The sequence below is a fragment of the Prunus dulcis genome, chromosome 3 (assembly GCF_902201215.1).
Source record: "Prunus dulcis chromosome 3, ALMONDv2, whole genome shotgun sequence".
Lineage (NCBI taxonomy): Eukaryota > Viridiplantae > Streptophyta > Magnoliopsida > Rosales > Rosaceae > Prunus > Prunus dulcis.
The window spans coordinates 21,808,866-21,825,451 of record NC_047652.1 but is presented as its reverse complement, the minus strand read 5'-3'; the positions used below and the strand labels follow the sequence as shown (position 1 = coordinate 21,825,451).

Here is a 16,586-nt window from a genome sequence, read left to right as displayed (position 1 = left end):
AATATAAAAAAATATAAATTTATCATATTATTTTTATTTAATTAATAATTTCAATTTTTAATATTTGAATTAATCAAAAATATTTTCTGATATTTTGAATATTTCACCATTCTTCGCCATTTACTTTATATATATAGATACAAATGATAGTCTAAATTAACTGATGAGTTTAACTCGCTTGCGCTCAACTGTAAGATTTTAAATGGATCGAAACCAGATATTTGCCCTATAAAAAAAGAAACCGATATTTGTAGGAGTCGATCGAGAGTGACATTTGGGCCAGTCGGCAGTGAGTTGCTTGTGCAAATTAAAGTCCGCCTTGTCTGATCCGCAATGAAAGGCCACATGGCGGGAGACCACGCGGGCCCAGGGGTAGTATCGCCAATTTTAGAAATAAAGTCGGTTAATTTGACAAAATCCGAAGCAAGCCTCATAAGCTAATGACCAAAAAAGGAAGAAAAAAAAAAAGAAAAGGCAAGCCTCATAAGCGTAAATTCCCCTTGATGCCCCTGCCCTGTCCCTCGCGCTCAAACTGACACAGCTGACAGGTTCTCACCCCAGTTGGGTGATGCTTTCTTTCGTTAAAGTTGGAGACTTGGAGATTGTAATGTCATATTTGCTCTTCAAATATATAATTTGCAGTTTGCCCAGTTGAGGTAGAGTGGTTTTATTTGCAGATATGATAGTGTGGGCACTTTTAACATCAGTAGGAATCAATCTTGGGCTTTGTCTCCTCTTCTTCACTCTATATTCTATATTGAAGAAGCAACCCAGTTATCTTGATGTCTATGCACCACGCTTGGTTGCTGCTAAAGAAGAATCAGAGCAGAGAAATGGGTTCAATTTCGAGAGGCTGTTACCAACTGCAGGTTGGGTGAAAAGGGCATGGCAGCCCTCTGAAGATGAGTTTATGTCGGCCACCAGCTTCGATGCTGTGGTCTTCATTCGCATTTTTATCTTCAGGTTACTTAATAAACTAGAACTACAGGTTATGTTCAGATTGGTTTTGCTTTTTTGAGGGCATATTTGAGTTTTTGTTGTTGTTGTTTGTAATTATGCAGTTTGAGAGTATTTGGCTTTGCTGGGATTGTTGGGGTTGTCATTCTTCTTCCAATAAATTATCTGGGGACTCAGCTAGATGCGGATTCTTCGGATTTGGCCAACAAGTCTTTGGACTCCTTCAGTATTTCAAATGTCAAGGATGGCTCAAAATGGTAATTGTCTGGTTCGGAGTGTCATCTGTAGGTGCTGTTGATTGAAACTTGTGGGAAAGATTGTTAACAAAGAATTAACTTGACATGAAATTGCAGTCTTAAACACTGCCTGGTATTATTCTTTGAGCCATTGTTGCATTTGCTACAATGGGTTGAGTGTCTGTCTTGTATAGCCCTGCATCATATTTCCACACATTGTTCCCCAATGCAGTAATCCCTTTTAGTGGCTTTCAATTCTATGCAGTATATGTCCTTTATAAGTTAGTGCATCAATCCATGAAACGTTAAAAGCCTAGGATTCCTTCTTTTGCTCACACATTTCAAAGCCTTAGAAAGGAGGTGAAGCCGTATGAGCTTAGGTTGAGATTTGGCTATAGGTCTCTGGTGTATCTTCTAATTCCTGTGGCAGATTTGTTGTATTTTGTTTTTCTTTCCATTTTATTTTTGTCTGACTCTGGCAGATTATATAAGCTAACTTAGATGGGACATATTGGCCCTAGATACCGGCAACTGAGTTGGACTTTTCTCTTACTTTTTGTGCTTGCACATTCATAGACTAGGAGGTGAGAGTGAAGTTGTTCAAGCTCATGCCAAGATTTAGACTTAGGTGAGAGTGAATATCCTTCTCACACATTATTCAAACTAACTTCACACATAAACCTTTTATGCGGAGTAATTCTCTTTGTTGTTGCTAGATAATATTCAAGTAGATTTGAATTTATTATATTTATAGTAGGCATAGTAAAATTATTTTGAAGACCACCTGATTATTTGCTTTGGTCTCCCAAGGTTATGGGTTCACTTTTGTGCAGTATACATTTTCAGTGGAGTCGTCTGCTATCTTCTTTATTATGTAAGTCAGATTTTGTTTCTTTTTTATGGCTTATTCCATCGTTTTCTGGTTCATTTATAAGAAAGAATCAACACTGATTTCAGCTTGATGACTATAACTGCAGGAGTATAGCTATATCTCTTCAAAAAGAATTGCTCACTACTATTCATCCAAACATCAGCCTCATCAGTTTACAATATTAGTTCGTGGTATTCCTGTCTCATCGGGGAGCAGCTGCAGTGAAACTGTTGAGAAATTTTTTACAGAGTATTATCCTTCTACTTATCTTTCACATTCAGTGGTTCGCCGAACCAACAAACTTCAACGTCTCACTGTAAGCACTCTGTGAATAATTGATTCAATCTTTTGTCCCCACTCCCCACATGGGTCAGATTTCTGGTGGGAGTTTATTTTGGAAATTAAGTATGAGACCTCATTTATTTTTCACTTATAATCATGTTATGTGCCTATGTTTGAATGCATTTATATTGGATAGTCCCGACAATGTGTGCAAATAATCATGCAGAAAGTAGTTAATCCTGTTTATATGGCCTCAGCCCCTCATAATTCGTAACTGAATAAAATTTTTTTTACGAATTAATTTGTTTTTGAGCTCTGCGATCTGCATTGGCTTGACTATTTTACCATCATGCCATACATTTAGTTTTACTAGGGTGTTACCTTGGAACCTTTAATTAATTCATTAATTTTCAAGGAATATCAAACTAATCCTCAACAAGTTAGTTTTTTTTTTTTTTTCAGAAGGCCCTGCTTGGTGCTTCTGTAATTTCCTGGTCATCAATCGTAGCCTATATTAATTTAGTTGCTTAAACATCACACCTCAGAGTTCCTTCCTGCCTGGCCATCAGGCATTTTTTTTTTTGGTTCTGAAAATATCATACCTAAGAGCATCTGTTCAAATTTGTACTGCATAATGTCGAAATATGGTTGGTTTTAGAGACTAAAATTTTAACAGTTGTACATTTCTTTATCAAATGAGAAATTGGCAATGATTCGTTTTTTTACTTTGTAGAGTGATGCTAAAAAGCTATACAGAAGGCTTGCGCATCTGAAATCGGAAACTAATCCCCAGCGAAGATCCATACGTGATGGCTTTTGTGGGCTTTTTGGACACAAAGTTAATGTTTTAGATCACTATGGAAAGAAATTGGAAACTTTAGAAGATAATGTGAGAATGGAGCAATTGTCAGTGGCAGGAAAGGTATTCATGGTATTATTTTTTCAAGAGAGTTTGATAATAATTGTAAGATCTCCTCTGCTTAAGAATTCCTTCAGCATTAATCTGAACGTAAGAGGTGAAACAAAAGTATCCATGAAATGTAATAGAAACCAGCAACACACACTCTTCTTCATATATATATATTTTTTGTTATACTGCTTTGTATGTGGTGGCTTTAAGAAATGCATGAACAAACACACCTAGACACATATTTTTGACTTCTAAAAGGCATCAGAATATTTAGAGAAAAAAATTATAATTCGATTAGATTATTCCAATATTGTTTGATTTATATGAGCAGGAAATTTGATAGTCAATTGTTCCACAATGCCCCCAAAAAAAAAAAAAAAATTATAGGAAGTTCCAGCCGCCTTTGTGTCATTTAAGTCCCGGCTTGGTGCTGCGATAGCTTTACACATTCAACAAGGAACAAATCCCACGGAATGGGTCACTGAGAGGGCTCCGGAGCCTCAAGACGTTCACTGGCCCTTCTTTTCTTCATCTTTTATAAAAAGATGGATCTCTAAGCTGCTGGTGGTGGTTGCATACGCTGCTGTTACAATTCTATTCCTCATTCCAGTTGTAATAGTGCAAGGCCTTACTAATCTTGAACAGTTGGAAACGTATTTTCCTTTTCTGGAAAGCATTCTGAGCCTGTAAGTGGAAAATATAGCATTTTCACTAATTAACCCTCTCTTATTTAAGACGTGATGCTGAATCATACAATTTATTGACTTACAGAACAGTGGTCAGTGAAGTCATAACAGGATATCTTCCGAGTCTTATTCTTCAGATGTTCATTGCTTTTGTGCCACCCATCATGATAATGTTGTCATCCGTGGAAGGTTGCATCTCTTTCAGTCAGATAGAAAAAAGTGCATGCATCAAGATGTTGTGCTTTACTATATGGAACATTTTCTTTGCAAATGCACTATCAGGAACAGTTCTCTATCGGTTCGATATCTTTCTTGATCCCAAAGAGATTCCGGGGATCCTTGCTGATGCTGTTCCAGCACAGGTGAAAATACATATGCAATTTTAGCGTGTATCCCTCTCTGCAATAATCATATGAAGTTTTAAGAAGCTTTTAGCAAATTCATTACTTCCCATGTACTATGGCTATGCCCTTTCTCATTTTTCTTAAATCTTAATTAAACTATAAAAAAACTCCTTGAACTGTTGGAGGGTTCGCAGAAAGTTAACATGTGCAATTTTTACTTAACTACTTCCTGGTAATTTTTTCCCAACCTATAACGTTTTCAAATACTTTTTCTCGATCATCATTAAGTTATAATCTTGGTGATAATAGGAGGATAATTTGTTATCAATAAAAAATTTGTGGTTCTTGTATGATTGTATCTTTGTCTGCCGAACTTGAGATTTGGCTTAAATGTTAAAAGTTAAACTTTTGAAACCATTTATTTACATCAGGAATTGATGATGAAGGATATTATATAGATTCTTTATCTTGGATGCAGGCATCATTCTTCATTGCATATGTTGTGACATCTGGATGGACCAGTCTTCTATCCTCAGTACTCTTCCGTCTGAGTCCCCTGATTTGCAGTATTATAAAAAAACCATTTTCAGGAAAAGATGGTGATGAATTGAAGGTTCCTTCAATTCCATACCATAGTCACATTCCTAAAGTTCTGTTTTTTGGACTCCTTGGAATAACGTACTTCTTCCTAGCTCCACTGATTCTCCCCTTCCTTTTGGTTTACTGTTGTCTGGGATACATAATCTACCGTAACCAGGTTAGTTGAATGCCTTCTTTTTATGCAAAATTATTGCATAAAAATGATTAAAATTCTACCTTTCAAGATGAGACAACCTACTTCGAGCATTAGTACTCTTTAAAGGTGAATAGCATAGTATAATATTACAACCAGTGTAATCAAGTGACAGGTTGGTCACACATATATTGTCTGAACTAATTGCACAAATTTACATAATCTCGTTGTAAATCTAATGGCATTTAAAATGGATTGATCCGCATTACTTTAGCATTGTCCTACTTTGAAGTGTAGCTACTTGTCAAATTGGATTGTTATTTACTCCATGGTTCATAGTATGCTTTTTCATTTAACTATAATAGACCTTCAAGGCACAGACCTATCATAATTTAATTTAGAGAAAAGGTGGACATGGGAGGGAAGTTGGGAATTTTATTTTTCTTTGGGTCAAGGGGAAGTTGGGAGTTAGGACATAATATAACTTTATGTTTCAGAACCTGTCAATATATTGGGTCCTTCTGACTAACAATTAGTGTTTCAAGGAGCAGACTGAAACTCCAAAATATAGGTTGTATGATGAAAAATTATTGGTGCAAGGGTAAAATCACTCTGGCACCATGATACCACCAAGAAAAATTGGTACAACCCCAAACTCTTCTTGCACCTCCCAAACCTCAGACAAAGAAGCTTTCTGCATCGTCAAATTTTTCTTCATTGAAGTGTCTTCTGATTTTTGGCAATTTGTTCTAGTGATATCAGAAGCTCATATAGGATCCTTGTTGAGTTGAATTACTAACTTACTACTCGAATATTATGCTGACACGTTGAGAGTACTTTGTAATTTGTACCATCTAAGCTATCTATTTGGTCATTGGTGGAAATTTCATTTGTATTATTCATTGTATTTACCTATTTTTGGTTAATAAATATTCTGATGCTATTTAGTGAACAATTTGGAACAGCTGCTAATTGTATATGCACCCAAGTATGATATTGGTGGAAGATTTTGGCCAACTGTGCACAACTCAACAATTTTTTCCTTGGTACTGATGCACATTATTGCAATTGGAATATTTGGGCTGAAGAATCTTTCCTTAGCTTCTAGTTTGATTGTCCCTCTTCCAATTCTCACACTTCTTTTTAATGAGTACTGCCGTAAACGATTTCTACCAATATTCGAAGACTATCCTCTTGAGGTATGTTGGCACCAGAACTATCTATTTATTTTTTATTTTGTTTTAGCTAATATTCCGACCTTGATCTATAGGATTCACTCTATATCGTTATGTCAAAATCTGATAGTGAAAACCTAAGAGGTTATGATCTTTTGTTGTACCTTATTGGATAATGTTTCTTCTTTTACGTCTCTTGTTTATAAGCTAAAGGATGCCTCAGCCGACACTTTGGCATGCATGTAAGGGTCTAATTACTGTGTTTTATATGCAGTGTTTGATAAAGAAAGATAGACAAGATCAGAATGATCCGACAATAGCTGTGTTTTATAATAAATTAAGCACTGCATATGAGGATCCAGCTCTGATGCCAATTCGACATCCAAGAAGCACTGATGACCATAACTCACCCCTTCTTCAAGCTGGAGTTTGAAGTCAGCAGTTTGTCTTCTTACACAAAAAAAAACTTACCTGTCTGTCAATGGAACTCTCTCAGTAATTTGTAATGCTTGTGGAAAGAAAGAAAGCTTGTGCCCCTAATACCAGGACAAATTTTCGGCGAAAACTTAAAATAAGATTGTGTGTCTGTAAAGTCATATTCTGTATTCATGTAAAATGTAGAGTATATGATCTTTGAGTTAGGTTTGTTTTGGTCATTCTCACGGCTGTTGTGGACAATTGATATTATGCTTGACGAATGTATAAAATAATACTCTTGTAGTGTCACAGGCAACTAACTAAACTAACTTCAAACCCATTCAAACCTAATTCAAACCCATTCTTTATTTTCTTTTCAAGAATAAACCTGGCATTTGTCAACCATACAAATAATTTCTGTCACTCTCATTTCCTTCTTTTCTGGGCTCTCTCCCCTGTGCCACAAACAGCCTACGCTAGAAAAACTAGAAACCAGAGATGCTGACAATTGGTTTGTTCTTCAGCCTCCACGTGGAGCAACAACAATGGGCTTTTGACATTTTCTCAAAAAAAACATTAGGATGATCAAACTCAGGTTACCCCTGACGCAATCTAAGCTTCCCCTTTCCATGCTAACTTAAATACTTTTTTTTTCCCTCCACAATGAAGATGAACTAGAATCACAAACACACGTCGTCACATACAGACATGGCAGCACCACAAGCTTAAAGTGCAGTCCAATCTATGTTTTCCTTCTTCATAAAAAAAGAATAGTGACGTGATAATTATTTATTTATTCTTAGCAAAATCATGATATATTTTAAGTTGGTCGTGAATTTTGGGCAAAAGACCAATAAAACAAGTGTGAACTCCAAAGATTCGGCTCTCTCTCGGACTTGTTCGTCTCATCTTTTGTTTTTGGTCGCCGTACGGTCCCGTTAGATTTGCTACCCCATTGATCCTTGTTATCATTTTTGTTTTATCTTTGTGTCTTTTGTCTTAAAATCTTCTTCAATGGTGTGTTCTTCTAGCTAGCTTGTGCTCTTTGAGACGTCATATCAGAGGTTAACCATACAAAGTTACTAACTGTTTAGTACTAACTAACTTATCTTAATCTTGATATTTTCATATAATTACAAATAATCTTGCCAATCTAACTTTCGGAGAGTCCGACATTTCGCATGTTTGATTCCACCAAAAATTTAATGTATAATATTACAATTCTAAAGATTTTTTGGGATGTCATATCAGACGTTACTCAACAAAGTTAATAACTTGATATACCAACTTGTTAATCTTGATATTTCATATTTTTAAGTATAAAATCTCATAATTATCCACCTCATTTATTGAAAAGTCAACCATTCATATGCTTGTTTCTAAGAAAAATGTCATCATGTTATATGATACTTTCCTAGTTACAAAGAGAAAATCGAACTCCTGATTTAACCTAATTCTAACTCATTTCCTCAAATGACTGCTTATATTAACTTCAAGTTCTTATATTACCATCAATCGGATTCTAGTTGAGTAAGTCCGAAAACGTCATTTTACGAGTATGATGAGTGACGTGAATGAAATAGAAAAGGTGTTTAGATATGATATAATAAGATGGCATTAGAAAACAAACACCTCTTATCATGTAATCAAATAAGTATTTAGAATGGCCTGGACATGCTTCATTGTGGAGGAGGCTTTGTAAAAATCGCTGTTCTTAACTTCGGTCATAAATGACGAGGGCAAAATGAAAGGGTCATTAGGGGATTTTCATTGCATGGTTATTCACCCAAAGCAGTGTAAATTGACCTTATTTGGCTAATGAAAGTGACATTTTACGCGTTGTTTAACAAGTCACATCACAGGTGAAAAAAAGAATGTTTGCCCCATGATTTTTGTGGCTGTGTTTACTGTGTTTGTCCTTTCAAAACAAAGCTAGTGCTTGCCTTATAACTTCCATGGAATTTTAAGAGAAAATATGGATCCCCTGTTTTTGTTTTGATTGGGGCAGAAGAGAAATTGGAACCATCGCCAAAACTAGTATTTAGAAATCTAGTGTTGGCATTTGATGAAAATGCCATTGTACATGAATTTGGATATGTTATTAGTATAAGTTCAAAGTGTAGCTTTTTAGTTTCAATTGGAAACAACTGATCGAGTTAGAGGACCAAATTGAAACTCGGGTACAAATTCAGGGACCACCCATCATCTTAAATTACCCCCCAAGTTGCCTTGAATAGCTTTCAATATTATTTTTCATTGGAATTCAGTAAATATAATTATATCCTGTACTGGTAGTAATGGATATGCTGCATCTAAATTAGAGAGAGCTCACTATGTTGTTTAATTAGGCTCCATTTGTTGTTCTCCTTGGGGATCATTTGGTTGCTGATGTACTTGTGTTTTAATGCCATGAAATATTCAATAGAAGGGAACAAGTAGTCCCTTTCTCTACAAAGATGACTTCTATGTTTGTATCTCCTTGGTGCTAGAAGATACGTCAGTGAGTTATAAAATAAACACAAAAAGTTCATAAAATACATGTTTCTGATAAAAGAAATGCAGAAAAAAAGAGATATGTATGACTCATTCAAGCTCACAATTCCTTGTTATTAATTGATATGTTGTTTAAATAATGGCATAGAAGAGAGACATAGGCATCTTTGGCTGGGTCAAATGCAATGCAACAATTGCAGGTCCCTTTCCATTTGGTTAGTGTTAGGCCGAGAGGAAAAAGAAACAAAGAAATGAGAACAAACGGTACGACCATTTCAAACCTGCAATCATTTTTTTGAGAGGATCTACAGTTCCCCACATATATAAATGCACATCCCAACAGAACCAGATCATCAAAGCAACTGAGCCTTCAGCTTCAAGTAAATCACTTGGAAGTACAAAATATAACACACTAGCAAAGAAAAGATATACTCGAAAGAAAAGAGCTATAGATATGGCAAGGAAGAGAAAAGTTAGTGATGGAGTGGAAGACAGGAGTTCTAGTGAGGGAACCATGGCTTGGGATGAGATGGTGAAGGAAGCTTCGGCTGCTGCAGAGCTAGGAGGAGCACGAAGAGCTCGAAAACGCTTTGTCGGTGTCCGCCAAAGACCCTCCGGAAGATGGGTGGCTGAGATTAAGGACACCATTCAAAAGATAAGAGTGTGGTTGGGCACATTTGACACCGCTGAGGAAGCAGCCAGGGCCTATGATGAGGCTGCTTGCTTGCTCCGCGGTGCCAATACCCGAACCAATTTCTGGCCTTGCTCACATTCACCATCTTCAACACCAGCACTTCCCTCAAAGATCACAAACCTTCTCCTGCAGAGGCTCAAAGCAAGAAACAACAGCAGCTCTTGTTCTGCTCCTTCAGCTCCTTTGCCCATCAACCACCATCAAATGCAGCAACATGCTGATCATCAGGAAGAAGAAGCAGGAGCAGATTTCTCAGAAACCCAATACACTGATTTCCTTAATGATCCTGAAGATTACATCACAAGCAACAATCATGACATCATTAGTGCAAGTAGCATTGACTACATGACATCAAGCTTCGAATCTTGCTTGACTGAGAAGGAAGAGTACTCTACTGCAAGAGAAACTGATCAAATGGACTATGGCAATTTCAGTGAAGTGGCACAGACTTACAGTGGCGGGGATGCAAATTTTGTCGGTGAAGGATCACAGGAAGATATGGATCAAGAAGAAGAAGAAGAGGTCAATGATCAAGTTGGTGCGATTGATTTCCAGTTTGTGGATGATATTGGAGCATCCAACTACTACTCTCCATCTCCTTTTGACATTGCTGATGAGGAGATAGAGGAGCCAGTGGAGCCAGAGACCTATGCAGATGAGCCTTCAATGCTAAGAGCAGCCATGAAGAGAATGAAATATGAAAGAAAGTTCTCTGCTTCTCTCTATGCCTTCAATGGCATACCTGAGTGCTTAAAGTTAAAGATTGGATCTTCATCATCGTCATCATCGTCATCATCATCATCAGGAAATGCCAAAGGGAGAGGCATATCTGAGTCCTTAAACAACCTTCAGAGAGCCTGTAACAAGAACAAAGAGGAAGCTGCTGCTGCTGCTGCAAAACAAGAATATCAGGAGGTGGTGATTGGGAAGAAAGAAGAGGAAGAAACCCAACAGAGTTCAATGGATATTTCTCTGAGTAGTGATGGTGAATTGTCACTCTGGAGCTCACTTGATCTGCAACCCATCTGCTTTTTGTCAACTAATTGATGAAAAAGAGAGCCTTTTTAGTTTTTTACTTTTAACAAATTCATCCTCTAATTAGTTCCAGATCATCTGGAATTCACCATTATTCCATTCTTTGCAATATTGCTGATCTCCTAATGTATGTCAAAGAAATAGTGAATTGTAATTTGAGCTTTCGGTTGAAAGAAACCACTGAAGTAATAATAAATTGAATTGCTTCTCTTCATAAATTTTTTGTGTAACGTTTGTTGTTGAACAAGATGTGTTTCTCAATTGTCATAATGCATGATACATTCAGTATTTTATCAGATCAGAAGGAAGAAGACGTCCGAAGAGAAGACATTACTTGGACAGATGAACAATAACAATACCGCCAGAGGCTGAAGACAAACGTCGTCTTGATGTGGTGCATTCAATGCTTCGGTGTATCGTAGATTTAGTCCTTGAATTAAAAGATTAAAATATTAAAATTCGGTCGTTCATAAGATAATGCATTGATACATTAGATTGCAAAAACACATTATTAGACCAAAGAAATTGGGGTATTGTCTGAGTTGATACGTTGGGACACAAGCTAAAAGGAAAACACATGTTTTTTTTAAAATCTAATCTTCTTCTACATTCTTCGTTCTGGTTCTTCTTTCTTGTCAAGTAGTCCGATGAATCACATATCAATCAAAAGGAGCTTGTAGCTTAAGTAAAAGTAATTAAGAGTAATTATCTCTAGACCCAAAGACCCTCCTTCAATATTGCTTATATAAAAAACAAAACAAAAAAACAAAAAACCACAAGCACAAGATTGTAGCAACGACCAGACCATCAATTAAAGTGGTGAAGTGGTTCAGCATGCATATGATTAACAACATCATAAAGTAAGTCCCATCAATGAATTTGGCCTAAATATGAAAAGGAAAATTTGCATTAGATAGAGCATGCTCCAAAGAGAGGTTAGTTCTTTCACACAGATTTGCGTGTTGGTTTAACGAGCAAAATCCAGGACAGAACAGACCACTTTAAAACCAAAACTAGAAATGACCGTGGCCAATGCCAGTGTAGAATACTGGCTCAATACAAGAAGAGCTACAAACCCATATAAAACTGGGAATAAGATGAGAAATAGTAAAAAGTGGCCCAAAGACAGATTAATATATACACGGTACAAGTTATTTTTTTCATTTTTTTTTTCACAAGCATCACGACAGATTCACAAAGGACTTTGTTGGGGAGACTTGGCGCTCTAGCTTTAAAGGACCCGAAGTTGTGCAAGGAAAGCAGCACAAAGATCCAAGAAGAGAAACTGGGGGCCCTGAACCCTCTGAAGATCAAGCAGATACTTCTCCTCCCGAGTTTTGAAGAGCTGTTTAAGACCCCAAAACAGCAATATAATGTATGTATTAGAATTATGTTCTGGAAAGATACTCAAGACAAGATGATCTGAAAAAGGCAACTATTTTCAATATGCAAACTTGACCAAACAGAATTACATAAAGTAACGGTTACCTGCACTTCAAACTTGACCACATTTGGCGTCTTCATGCCACCGTCATTTTCAATGATGCTGGATTCATCGCCAAAATAATGGTTACTGTGCAATGAATTGTCAACCATGCCTTCATGATGACCAGGAGTTCCAGGAACCCACCTACACTTCATGTTGTAGTGCCCTATCTTCTTCCAACAAACCCGCAATTCTTGTAAAGCTTTAAGGACTTCTGTCATTATTTCACGAGGATGCGCTCGAGACTGCCAATGAAAGGATCAACAATCATAAATTGAATGTTTGATGTTCACTCCATTCAACCTACTACTACTGTACATATCCAGAAGGACCAGCACACTTAGTGAGCTCAAAACAAATTCCTAGACGTCACAAGCAATGACTGTTTCAACATACCAATTAAGTCGATATGTTTACCCAACTATCTTCTAACACAGCAGAATATATTATCTTTTTATGTCCTATTCCCAAATAATAACATGAAGTCAGAGAAATTTAACCTGAAGCCCAAGAGCCCATTTCCTTTCAACAGGGAACTGTGGTCTGAAACCCATTCCTTGATATTCCATATATCCTGGAAGGCGGTGCCCAACAGGTGAAGCAGCAGCCTCGCTTTGATGCATACGGTTGAAACCACAATCCTGGACCCAAAAAACGAATTGAAAGAAAAGGAGAAAAAAAAAAAACTTAAATCCAATTGGTGCCCGATCTTAATACAAATATGCACAGCAAAGAAGAAAATAATGAGCTTGATACAAACAGTTCAAGCATTGAAAACATTTTCCCCAATCATGTTTTGTAAATCTTGGAACCAATTATGTCCATTCACAGATCTATCATATTCCTCAACCACTTTAAGTTGGATATCTCCAGAGTGGATCCTGTTTCAGACGAAGTACAAGTTTCTCCTAGTTTCCTTGTAGCTGGTAAATGGGCCACAACAACTTTTATCTTGTTAGAGTATGGCCGACAGGCTTAGTCTTTGGCTTTAAAAGAGGACAGTTTATTTTCTAACCAAGTTGTTGCTACAACATCAAAAAAGGGGGGGATACATACCACAGTCTCCTGAAACTCAGCTCCAAGATAGCCACTGGATACACGGAAACGGTTGTCCAATAACAAATAGTATGCAACAGTTCCCTGAAACATGCAACGGGTAATTAGACTCTATTGGAAAATCAGAAGGAGAATAAGGTCCAAAGGAGCAAACCTCATTTTGTACTCTGCCACGAAGGGATTCAACTAGAAGGTTCCTGTCATATCCCATCTTAACCACCTCCTGAAGAATTTCCTCATCAATCTGCAAAACGCAAGGTGACACATGAAAACTTATGATAATAGGTGTACACCAGTATATGATGCAGCCAAAACAGAAAAGGATATGCATTAAGCAAGGGATCAGCTGATATGTCAACTTTTTGTTGCATAAACTAAATTACACTAACATTTCTCTATTCTATTTAAACACGGTGACACATATCACTTCGCACATTGAGGAAAAGCAAAGTAGAACAGACATTATGACTCCAATTCACAAAACCAAAAAGAAAAAACAAACAAACCTTTTTTGCTTGTTGCATTGTGTCTGGTGGAGGAACAGCTAAATAACGAGGAAGATGAGCCTGGAACCATGCATGCTGACGAATCTCAGGGATGGTCATTCTTTTCATTGGATCAACTACAAGCATCCTTGGTATCAAGTCTCTTGCACCAGGTGACAAATGACTAGGAAGAGTGTATATCCCACCCTGTAGAGAAAATGATGTGGGTTTAGGGAAGACAACTAATAATATGCAAGCAGATAACCATTTGATTCATGGTATGCTAAGCATGACTAATATGGACAAAGAACGAAAAAAAATAACTGTCAATGGACACAAAAGCCAAAAGCATAAACATACTTGCATCTCAAGAAAATTTGAAACGGAAGGAAAATAATCAGATAAGATTACTTTTATATTAAACAAAGGAACGAGATCTGGAAGTACCTTTATTTTCTTAAACAAGTTGGGAATGTTTTCATCATCAAATGGAAGGGTGCCACAAAGAAGAGCATATAGTATGACTCCGCAACTCCACACATCCACTTCAGGCCCAGCGTACAGTTTGCCAGAAATGACCTACAAAAGATGAAAGAGATGAAACATTGGAGATAGAAATCAAGCCATGATACAAGAAAAATGTATTCAAATTTCCTATTTAAAAATGACTAAAAGGCCATCTAACCAGAGTCTTTATACCTCTGGAGCAGCATAGTTTGGGCTGCCACAACTTGTCTTGAGAAAATGGCCATCACGCATTATGTTGCTCAGACCAAAATCAGCAATCTTCACATTGCATTTGGAATCCAAAAGCAAATTCTCGGGCTTTAGATCTCTATGAACAACCATGTTTCTGTGACAATACTCTACGCCCGAGATTATCTGCCCCAGGAAAAAATATTGGCCTTATGTAACTCATATGAGAAGCAAAAATAATGGTAGAAGAAAGAGAACAAGACAATTGCCAAATAACCTGCTGAAAAAAGTTACGAGCTTCATCTTCCTGCAGCCTACCCTTCTCTACTATATAATCAAAGAGCTCTCCGGACTTCACATACTCCATCACAACATAAATGTCTGATGGTGTTTCAATGACCTCATAGAGTCGTATAATGTGAGGATGCATAAACAGTCTCAGTATTTTGATCTCTCTTCTCACTGCACCAAAATTTAAGGGTGAAAAAGAAGGGAAAAACAAGTAAAGTACAAAGGTTTATACTTGGAATTCAAGACAGAACTGTCTGAAATAGAAAAAGACAAGTAATCAAATTCAACCATTGTTCACAAAGAGAGGCTGACCTTTCTCTTCCATTTCCATGTTCTTTATCTTGCGCCGGTTGAGGATCTTGATGGCAACTTTATGGCCAGTTAATGCATGCTCTGCAATCTTGACCTTTCCAAAAGAACCAATACCAAGAGTTTTTCCAAGCTTGTAATTGGGTAAATAAGCATCCGCACTGGTGCCCCCACGGCCAACCGATCCATCCATTTTCCTAATCTAAAGGCATGATTATAAATAAATAATAACTCAGATAAACATGCAAGAGAGTGCAAACACCGATACATTTTGGAAGACGAGATTTACAATTGCACCAGGAATGTTTACTATTTAATCTAGATCAGCAGACTTGTCATTCCAAGAATACAAATGTACACTCAAGTGTATAATCAAAACAATAATAAAAAATAAGCGACTTCGATTGGAACTGTAATTTCAGAAAAACATAAAGAACATAGAAGTTTGATTATTTGTGGAGCAAATTTATATTGTGAACAATATCGAAATGCTTCTGCCCTTACTCCATCAGACACCGAAAGAGCAAAAAGCTAATTATACTACAATTGCAACTACAAAGTAAAAGTAAGAGAACCCGCTATGGGTGCGTAAGGGCCAAAACTCAGTCATAGCAACACCTCAGACAGAACTCCCATCCCCAATTTCCATACACCACTCATGTAAAAAAAAAAAAAAAAAATTGCATCTTTGAGGAAGATAACAATAAGAGGGAAATACATTAAAAGGAAAAAAGAGAAGTCGAAAAACCCACTTCCAAATCAGAAATAGGAACCCAATTCATATAAATCAGTCAGTAGCTTCAACCAGAAGAAAAATTTCCCAAATTTCCAAACTTAATAGCTTTTTTCCCCAAATTTTCCAATACTTGTCTAATTCCAGAGATTCCAATAAACCTAGCTGCAACAGATCCCATAAACTATCAATAAATTCACATAATTGACAATTAAACAAAACACCCACACAAGCATGCAATTCAACAGAAACAGATAATACAGAGAATGAGAGAGAGAAAGTTACATGAAATTAACTCCGAAATTGAAGTCGCTGATACGAAAGGCGAAAAGGGTCTCTTCGAATTGGATTGTGAATGAGCAGTATCGCAGAGACCCCTAAAAGGCTAAACTGAAAAATGGAGACGCAGAAGGGCGCCCTGTCGTGCTTTTCTTTCTCGCTTGGGACTTTCAGAGACTCCGCCACGATCTTCTATTAATCTATTTACTATCTTAATTAATTAATGTTTAAAATTGACAGATTCGCCCATGGCATTTGCTGAAACGACTAAGGAATTCGCTTTCTCAGATGGTTGATTTGGTTTTGTCTAGAGGGGCAAAGTGGGGATTTCGCTTGATTGTTTTGGTTCAAGGCAAATCGGAGGAAAAATTGGGGGCAACAATTAGTGAGCTCTGGCTGCCTTTCTCTCGTCATCTGA

General features: G+C 37.0%; 3 protein-coding genes across 6 annotated transcripts; 2 read left to right on the top strand and 1 right to left on the bottom strand.

Annotated features, from left to right (window-relative positions):
• The first annotated feature begins 479 nt into the window (after positions 1-479).
• Positions 480-6,920, top strand: LOC117620674 (CSC1-like protein HYP1). Of its 2 annotated transcripts, XM_034350812.1 has the most exons (10): positions 480-963; positions 1,062-1,214; positions 2,004-2,067; positions 2,171-2,380; positions 3,080-3,268; positions 3,644-3,942; positions 4,028-4,304; positions 4,765-5,043; positions 5,985-6,218; positions 6,469-6,920. In XM_034350812.1, the coding sequence occupies exons 1-10, from the start codon at positions 680-682 to the stop codon at positions 6,625-6,627; spliced, it is 2,148 nt and encodes a 715-aa protein (XP_034206703.1). In that variant the 5' UTR covers positions 480-679; the 3' UTR covers positions 6,628-6,920. The 2 variants fall into 2 exon arrangements, with proteins under 2 accessions (XP_034206703.1, XP_034206704.1); XM_034350813.1 differs by lacking the exon at positions 4,765-5,043.
• A 2,638-nt stretch (positions 6,921-9,558) lies between these two features.
• Positions 9,559-10,845, top strand: LOC117621992 (ethylene-responsive transcription factor ERN2-like). The gene has a single exon (XM_034352506.1). The coding sequence runs from the start codon at positions 9,559-9,561 to the stop codon at positions 10,843-10,845; it is 1,287 nt and encodes a 428-aa protein (XP_034208397.1).
• Positions 10,846-11,718: 873 nt separating this feature from the next.
• On the bottom strand, positions 11,719-16,389 carry LOC117622144 (SNF1-related protein kinase catalytic subunit alpha KIN10). 3 transcript variants are annotated; one of them, XM_034352715.1, is made up of 11 exons: positions 16,175-16,389; positions 15,160-15,358; positions 14,834-15,018; positions 14,560-14,742; positions 14,308-14,439; positions 13,882-14,067; positions 13,530-13,619; positions 13,376-13,459; positions 12,820-12,960; positions 12,322-12,564; positions 11,719-12,178 (listed from the first exon to the last, which is right to left on the bottom strand). In XM_034352715.1, the coding sequence occupies exons 2-11, from the start codon at positions 15,347-15,349 to the stop codon at positions 12,065-12,067; spliced, it is 1,548 nt and encodes a 515-aa protein (XP_034208606.1). In that variant the 5' UTR covers positions 15,350-15,358; positions 16,175-16,389; the 3' UTR covers positions 11,719-12,064. The 3 variants fall into 3 exon arrangements, with proteins under 3 accessions (XP_034208606.1, XP_034208604.1, XP_034208607.1); XM_034352713.1 differs by having other exon boundaries at positions 15,160-15,353; positions 16,175-16,361; XM_034352716.1 differs by lacking the exons at positions 11,719-12,178; positions 12,322-12,564; positions 12,820-12,960 and adding an exon at positions 12,993-13,242 and having other exon boundaries at positions 15,160-15,353; positions 16,175-16,364.
• Positions 16,390-16,586: the final 197 nt, after the last annotated feature.